Source organism: Anopheles maculipalpis, chromosome 2RL (assembly GCF_943734695.1).
Source record: "Anopheles maculipalpis chromosome 2RL, idAnoMacuDA_375_x, whole genome shotgun sequence".
Classification (NCBI taxonomy): Eukaryota; Metazoa; Arthropoda; class Insecta; order Diptera; family Culicidae; genus Anopheles; species Anopheles maculipalpis.
In genome coordinates, this window is record NC_064871.1 from 80,696,256 (window position 1) to 80,705,089 (window position 8,834).

Here is an 8,834-nt window from a genome sequence, read left to right on the forward strand (position 1 = left end):
ATAAAATAAAAAACGCAAATACACAGACACACACGCAATTTATCTATACGGAGCCACAAGAGGAGAAGCAAACAAACAAACAAACAAACAAACAGAAAGCAAAATGTTTATGAAATACATTTCTGAACTATTGAAAATTTAAATTAAATAAAATATATATTTTAAATTCATCACATCAGCGCGATTTCATTGTTTTATTGTGTGTTTTTGGATCATTTACTTCTGTTTTCGTTATATTGCCTTCTATATCTTTCTATATTTCACTCTTACTGGCTCGCTCACACTTTTTCTCTTTGTTTCTTAACTTTTCTTCTCGTGCACACATTGGTGTTCAATTCTAAGAGGAGATGACTGATTTCATCCATTTTTACTGCTTGTATCTTTTCTCGTTACTTCTGAAAGCAATCAATTTATCCGCACGCAACCTTCAATGGTTTAGTTGAGCCTATATTTTTACACAAAAATAAATATTTACCGATTTGAAATTTGGGTTTGCAACCTTTCAACCCCAATTTCAACAATAGTTATACCCCTCCGTCATGTACAGTATTTCTTTAAAGCAAAAATCAGCTGGTCGATGATTAGTTGCACATTCATTTTACGTAAAATGCATAACTTTTGGAAAAACTATTCATCAATAGCATGCTTTACCTCTTGCTTTTTGTGCTTTATTCAGGTTTGCCTATTGGGTAGAAAATGTGAAAGCAATTTGAATTTCTAATTTTGACAGCTGAACGATAAAAACGAAAAAACCATCGCAAATCGATGTATCGTTTGAAACGCTGTTGTGATTTTAAATTCTCATAAAATAAATCAACTTCTTCGTTCAACTGATGGAAAACTACGTAAGTACTTACTTTTAGTACCATAACAAAGGAAACCCATTTTATAAACCGATAAAACCACAACAACACAACATTGCCAAAAACGAACGAATCGATGAAGTGCCGAACCGCACGCTATAAACCTCTTTGACAATCGAAGAAAAACATAAGCCAAAAGCTGAGGAAAAAAAAGAAACACACACATTCAGCAACGAAGAAGAAAACGTAGAAGAAGGAGTACGTTCTACAGGCCGTGGTGTTCGTATCCGTGTATCTCCGTGCCCTGATAAATCGGTCGTTTTGGTTAGCGAAATTACGTACGATAACCAGTCCGCAGATCCGGTCCCCGTACGTTCCGCCACCCACCGTCCGGGGACACTGGCGGTGTTGTGTGGGTCCGTCGTACACGGATTTGCCACGCTTCTCGTACCCGTTTTGTTGTGAGGCCACTGCTCTAGGTTGCCCGTGTACTCTAGGGGGCCTTGGAACAGGCGACGACAACGATACAAGGCGAAGTGGGCCTGGCCTGCCTTGTGCACGTCGCCGAACCGAGCGTGCTACCCGTGTTCCGAACCCTTCGCAAAAGTGCCTCCAAACCGTACCGTGCCACTTGCGCATCAACCGTGTGAATGTCGTCTGGCATTGGTGTTGGCAGTTTGTTCGGTTGCTGTAGACTGGTGTGCCGTTGTCTACGGGCTACTGTGTGATTAGCAGGTTTACGGTGAAGGAAAAGCACGTACACACGGAGTCGATAGGAGAAGAGGACCCCGAACAAACGCAACATGTTTAACAATTACGGCAACACGATGGCGACGGATCCGTTCCGGAAGGTGGAACAGTACTCACCGAAATCGTCGCCCCGTGCTGGAGGGGCCGGGGGCCGATCGCCCGTCGTCGCCCGTCAGGATTCCTCCGGCACGTTAAAGACTACGATCCAGCTAGGGAAAAACCCGTCGATACTCCACAGTGGACCGTTTTACTTAATGAAGGAACCACCGGGTAAGTAGGAATCGAGCGGATTTAACCCATTTTTCTTGGGCACACCGATTTCACATTCCATTGCATTTTTGATTCTTCTTGCAGGAGAAGGCGAACTAACAGGAGCCACGAATCTGATGGCACACTATGGTTTAGAGCATTCGTATAGTAAATTTAGTGGTAAAAAGGTTAAGGAACAGCTATCATCATTTCTCCCGAATTTACCTGGTGTCATCGATGGACCAGGACACCTCGTAAGTAACATAGATGAGGAAGTGGAAGCGCTTCAACAAGCACTTGTTGAAAAGCTGTGCCAGCTTGAGAATTATGAGTGTAATTAATCGTTCTGGATGTGTTATGTGACGTGCTAAAGTAATTTGAGGCCAACTTAATTTTTCTTTGTTTTGGGTGACAAACGACAAACAGACGAGCGATAACTGAATCCTTTTAGTGAGTCAAAAAACTGCACGATTTCAACACTACCCGCCTGGTTGTCTATTGTTATCTGATATTAAAACCACAAAAAAGTGTTGGTTAACAAAGGCAAAATACATTCTTTTAGTGAAAATGTGTCAAAAGGACCATAATCGTGTTGGCGTGTTTTACACGGATCGCCTCGAGCTACTACAGTGTTTTCATACAAAGCTAGTTTAAGTCTGAATAGACTACCGCCATAGTGAAACTAACGATCAAATTTGATAGATGAAGACACACATTGTTAAAACTTCCCTTGAACATTATTACGTTGATAACATGAATAGGATTTGATGGCTAAATAGTAATACTAGACTCGTCATGGAAAGGATACGACGGTCAAATCAGTTAAAATTTATTCATACGATAAAGCAATTTGAAGTCTGAAAGCTTCATACGACTTTCAAACGAACAAAGGAAGTGTGAAATAGCTCGAATTTCATGGAGGAATGTAGCAAACGAAAATGTGTGTTTTTTTTTAACGTAACGAAACCTGTTTTTCTAATCATTGCCTATCGTAATGAGTCATGTAAAAACTTCGTTTTCAGGGACATGATTTGTACCTTAGCTCTATTTCAGCGTCCATCGTGATCCCCTTAGAATTGGGTTTAGAATTGAGATACGGCGAAGTTGAATTAGTTGCTAGACGGAGACTCTGTCCTTGATAAAATAATATGGGAAAGCAGAGCCTAAACCTTTAACCTAAATTTGCTCTACTAGTCTTAGTAATTAGCAAGCTTAGCAAGAGGCGAACCTAAGAACTATCTTGGATGTCCTGTCAGGGAACAAAGGCCAACCTGCAGGCGCTGAAGATAGAAACATTGATCATGTTTGTTGAGTCAAGTAGAGTCGAATTGATGAAATATTATACCAATCTGATCTAACTTTAGAAGAATGGAATCTATGATGGCTTTAAAGGATGAATATATCTACAAAATACACGCTATACAAGGCACATACACATAAGTTTTTTAACGAAAAATAGATTGTAAATTAGTTTGAATTGATTCTACATACTGAAATTCCATTCTCTCTTTATAGGATAATAGTTCTCTACGAAGTGTGATCGAAAAACCACCGATCGTGGGCAAAGAACTGCTTCCACTCACCAGCGTACAGCTCGCCGGATTCCGTCTCCATCCCGGACCGGTAAGTCCTTTCGCGAAGCTGTGTGCTCTTACTATTTTTTTTTCTTCCTTTTCTAACACCAACATCATCTCCCCCAATTCACAGCTTCCGGAGCAGTACAAACACTTAAAAACGGCACCAACTAGAAAGCATAAAAATAAGCATAAGAAACACAAACACAAGGATGGCGTAGCGCCACCGGAACAGTCTGCCCTGGAAGCGGCCGGGCTCGATACGCACGAGAAAAAGCACAAAAAACAAAAAAGACACGAAGACGACAAGGAGCGCAAAAAGCGGAAAAAGGAGAAAAAGCGCAAAAAACAGCGCCACAGTCCGGAGCATATGGGTGCGAGTGGTGGCGGTAGTGGTGGGGGCGGTGGTGGTGGTGGTACAGCATCGTTACCACCGCAAACGCAGGTCTATTAGCCGTCCTAGCGTAACAAAAAAACGTACACACTTATCCATAAAACACACACACTCGGACGGACGGAAAACACACACACGCGCATCTACATACAAAGATACCAATACCTTTGTAGGACAGGGGACGATAATGGGATAGAAAAAAAACTTATCAAAAAAGGGCCCAAGCTCAGCCGACTGTGTGTGTCTGTGTGTGTGTGTGTGTGTGTGTGATTGGGTAGTTAGATATTAAATCGGAATCGTGTCCGATAATCAACCGAAGGATCGAGCTACAGGAATCGATCGTCTCACGACAGCTAGAACCGGATCTCGGAATACGACAACCGAATGAGAGGGTTTTGCAACTGTTTATTTGTATACAAATTTGCCTTCTCCTTCCCCTAACCACCTTGACATAAAATTAGTGCCAGAAAAAGTGAAATTCAGTTTGTAAATTTCGAGGGATCTGATGTCGTTCGCCTTCCACCTTTAGGGGCCAGCCTAGCACAAGGAAAGCTCACAAAAGAAGAAATTACACAAATTCTTCTTTCCTTTGTTTTAAAGAATCGCGTAACACGCCTCTCTGCGCACCCGTTTGGATAATTATGTTTTTGTTTTGTTAAATATGTAAAATAATTGTCCCTTTACGCTCTAACGGTTTCCCCTTTACCGAATGTTTGTTTTTTCTTTCTACCCATTTTGATACGTAAGCTGCACACCTACTGTTTTCGCCCTGCGTGTATATTAATTGTATTTTGTAAGACAGCTAACCACAAAACAAAAACATCCAATATCCGTTAAGGAAAATCGAGATGTGTGGGGAGTGTGTAATATTAAGCAGTTTATTTTTGTTTTGTTTTGAAAAAAAATGGGATCTGAATAACAAACACACACGAGCGCGCGCCCGCGCCCACACACACACAGCGGATAAGAAAAGAGACATTAGAGAAAAGGGATTTGTGTGTGAAATGTTATGATTTAAAAGTGGTAATTTACAATTGCGGTTTGCAATATCAGGTGCCTGGACGACGGGTTAAACTGTGTATAAAGAAAACTGAAGAGAAAAAGGATAAACTGTATGTGTGTGTGTGTTTGTCAATCAAGAAAAACAAAAATTAGAAAAGGGAAATTAGTAGGAATAGATGGGAGCACAGAAACCCGCCCACAGAAAAACGAAACTAATCAAACAAGCAAGTAGCGTGGCCTTGTTTGAAAAAAGGAAATACAGACAGACAAACACAAATACACAAAATGGTAAGGGAAAGTTATACAAAACTGATACCACAAAAGGAGACAAAAAAAGAACAAAATTACAAAATATAATACAAAAAAAAAAACACACACACACACACAAAGTAGGGAAAAAATGTTTTCTAATTAAGGTGGTACTACTTTGTGGGAGAATTTTTGCTCGCGTTGCTTTTTTCTCGCAGTGTTTGACATGTGTTGATGCCGGTGTGCTATTGGGATCTTTCTGATAAAGAAGTCGCTGAGAGTTTATAAAATTTGCTCTTATTACTTTAATCATTGCGAAAATACTGCAATCTCCGATCGAGTTGGCTTATGGTATTAGATTGAAGGATGCAGGCGATTTAACACAATTGGGACAATTTGATGTCCTTAAAATTATTTTCCCCAAATTATGATTTGTGCTAGTTTTAGCTATTAATCCCTGGTGATCCATCCAATGTTACGGTTGCTCGAATGTTGTATAAATATTCCTGTGATCTCTTGGCATACAGGGTTGTAGCCAAGCCTAAGCGCAGCAACAGAAAAAAACTTTCTTCGGAAACTCTGTTTGGAAAAACGATTTGACATGAACATGTTTCTACAGTGATGGAAGTAAAGTGCCTTGATACCTCTGCCAGTCTTGACTGTATGCTGTTGGATTAATCCTTGCAGCTATTGAGACTTTGATGACGTGCTGGGTTGGGATCCAGAACCCAATGTTTGGAAAAATGGCCAAAGACTAACAATGAATAAGGATAGGAGCCAACAATGATACTACTACATTGGCGATGGAGCTGGACTGTACGAAATCTGGCTCTGTGACTCTCAATGACCTAATATCCTGTAACCAGGATCGCAAATCCTCAAGTATTGTGAGATGTTCAGAATATCGACCTATCCTCCGGGATAGTTAACAATCTCAAAATTTTCTGCACGTTTGTTGATACGCTTATTTGCGAATATTTGTGTGATTGATATCACTCAAAATATGTCTCCTCAGCTTAAAAACCATTTTGGGATGTGCTTGCTTTGATATCACTCAAAATATGTCTCCTCAGCTTAAAAACCATTTTGGGTTGTGCTTGCTTAAGTCCTGCGTCCTTTTAAGAAAAGAAAGAAATAGAAATCCATTCTGTTTCACGTACTCCATATTAGAGACGCAATCCAATATATTTAGTGGCTTTGACGGTCCAAATTTCACCAGCGTCAAACACACGCTTGGCAAAATAGAGAAGGATCTTACACCATAATGCAGATATGTCCTATAATGGTAATCTCTTTACCTTAATACACCTAAGTCAAATTAATCAGGGTTCGTTCGGCTTTGTCTTATTTTAACCAGCATCTTTACAGAATCGAAATATTGTTTCAACACCAAACGAATCAGTCTCTCTAGATGCGAGTGACAGCTCAAAGATCAAACAATTTTTGTTTGGCGATAGTCTAAATTTATCATTTACTCCCAAAGCATGTGCCCTAACTAATACATGTTAAACATCGTGGAAAATGCACGAGCAAAAGCAACAAGTCGATCGTCTGCGAGAGAGGAGTAGAGAGACGAGGAGATAGGAGAGTTCCTTAGAAGAAATAACTCTCCTTTTGATTCCTCCTATCTCACACTCCGTTTTGTATTTATAATCGTACTGTGGATTTATTTAACATTTATTTCCTATATTTTAGCAATAAACACTGAAACGGAAAACAAACCGTAGAAGGAAAACATTCGAAAACGACGGAAGAAAATGAAAGAGAAAAAAAGAAATGTGAAATGCCGAAACACGCAACATTGTTCAGTCTGAAAGTGTGCATCCGAATTTAATGATGTTGGTAGTTCTGAAGTAACTCCCCACTCTATACATTGAAGAACAGGATTTTTCTTAGATAAAAGAGAGAACAGTAAATTGGAGAAGGTCCTGGTAAGTAGGATTCGTTTTAATTCTTCATTGGACTGTAATTCAAGCTATTATCTAGGTGAGATACTAATCCATCACCCAGGATAATTGTTGGAAACTTATATTTTTTCCAGTCTCCCGCATACGATGATCGATGATTAAATAATTAATCTATTGAGCAGATAAGACGAGCAGGTGTATAATAATCCCAACCTTCATTTAATGAACATGAGACCCAACGTTCTTGTTTTATCCAAATTTCCAATCCACCAAAATTTCTTATCAATCCTAAGAACAACTTAACAACAATATAACATAAGCTACTGACGCCATCACAGCGCAAGAAACCTCAGCTCTGAATTTTTCGTCTTATATCGACGGGTAGTAAAAGGACTACCAGTTCCTCAATCTTCAAAATTCCTACATCGCACACTGATTCGCCCGGTGGTCCTCTATGGCCACAAGTCTTGAACCATCCGAATGGAGGATGCAAACGCTCTTGACGTGTTTGAGCGACGCATCCTCCGGGTTGACGATTTGTTCGAGTATGACGGGTGGAGGAAAACCGACAGTACTGCGAATCGGACATCCTGACGGTGGCGAAAGCCGGCAGGATATGATGGCTGGAGCATATTATGAGTATGCCAAACTCGGGCCCCATCAAGATGGTATTCGTTTTTAGTGAGCAGGTCAACGAGACAGAGACCTTGCTCCACAATCTCGAGAGGTTTTACTCAGTCAATTCCGATCCAGACGGGATTCGACCCCTAGCCCTCTCGTGTGAATCCCGACGTCTCGGCCACTCTAAACCATAAATGGTACCCAATTTAGATCACCTCGTGGATCTTCTAAATCCTCATCCTTCGCATCTTCGGTTGAGCAGAACCGACGAACCTGTGGCCAATGTGAACAAGAATCTAGAATTCATTTCAGTTTCGGATATATTCTGCAAAGTGCTAAATTTAGACTTACAAAATGCTTCATTTTCGGTTCATTTATTTGATTTTTTTGCATCTATTTTATATTCCAGAGAACAATTGGTTTTTGTTTTGTGCAATTGGCTTGCTTTCCAAAAAATCAAAAGCAAAGCCCAGAACGAAAAAAAAAATCATGTAAAAGTTATGCGAACGGGCGTATATGTTTAAAATAATATTCTTCCTATTGCAATATGTGTAAACGGGTACCAGTGGAGTAGGAAACAACAATGTAACGTAATTAAAGCCGAGAAAGGTGTTCGTAGACGACGAACAAAACCCGAGATGAATTAAAATCGGTTTGTCGAGAACTGTCAGTAGTAGGTACAGTTGTAAGCTTCTTTTTACTGAGATCATGAAACGGAATTTCCGAGAGAGAAAGTGAGAGAGGACACGTACATATGTCTGTGTTTTTGAGGTTTGGAAGATACAAATCATCCTAAGTAATATTTCCTGAGTATTGCGCCGGAAGCTTACACTCTCATACGCTAGCGTATAGGAAAAAAAATTAGCTGCACTAAGGAAATGTGACTTAATGGCTTACAGAAGAAGTACGCCATCATGTTTACATATATTGCTTTGTATTGGTAGTATGTGGCAGAACATGCAACTTGTTTCATAATTTATTCATTCACAATTATCAATTTACCATTTTTATGCCTCCACTATTTCTTGTTGCTTGCAATACAACACATGTCTTCAGCATCTTTACACAAAAAAAGTTAACAAATACAAGCATCAAACACAATATACGTTAAATTACCATTTACCGTGTGCTGTTAGAAAAAAATACGTTAAAATGCATCTCATTTGACTAATTAAGTTTCCTTCTTCTTTTTGCTCTGTTTTGCACAATTTTCTCCTTCTGTCTGTGCCTGTCTTTCCACTGGGGTTTTTTTTTTAGTTTGCTTTGAATGCTACTACTATTTGGA

At 39.8% G+C, this 8,834-nt stretch overlaps 3 protein-coding genes across 3 annotated transcripts in view; 2 read left to right on the forward strand and 1 right to left on the reverse strand.

The window, feature by feature from the left end:
• LOC126568598 (probable salivary secreted peptide) overlaps positions 1–8,834 on the forward strand; it is a 380,437-nt gene that overhangs the window by 339,651 nt on the left and 31,952 nt on the right. The window lies entirely within an intron of this gene.
• LOC126567529 (39S ribosomal protein L35, mitochondrial) overlaps positions 1–8,834 on the reverse strand; it is a 142,005-nt gene that overhangs the window by 10,904 nt on the left and 122,267 nt on the right. The window lies entirely within an intron of this gene.
• LOC126568428 (mediator of RNA polymerase II transcription subunit 19) lies at positions 1,573–3,830 on the forward strand. Its single transcript, XM_050224899.1, has 4 exons — positions 1,573–1,823; positions 1,908–2,056; positions 3,318–3,425; positions 3,510–3,830. The coding sequence occupies exons 1-4, from the start codon at positions 1,607–1,609 to the stop codon at positions 3,828–3,830; spliced, it is 795 nt and encodes a 264-aa protein (XP_050080856.1). The 5' UTR covers positions 1,573–1,606.

Coding starts and splice junctions, on each gene's coding strand:
- LOC126568428 (XM_050224899.1), top strand. CDS start 1,607: ATGTTTAACAATTACGGCAACACGATGGCGACGGATCCGTTCCGGAAG. Junction 1,824..1,907: donor CTTAATGAAGGAACCACCGG/GTAAGTAGGAAT, acceptor TTCTTCTTGCAG/GAGAAGGCGAACTAACAGGA. Junction 3,426..3,509: donor TCCGTCTCCATCCCGGACCG/GTAAGTCCTTTC, acceptor CCCAATTCACAG/CTTCCGGAGCAGTACAAACA.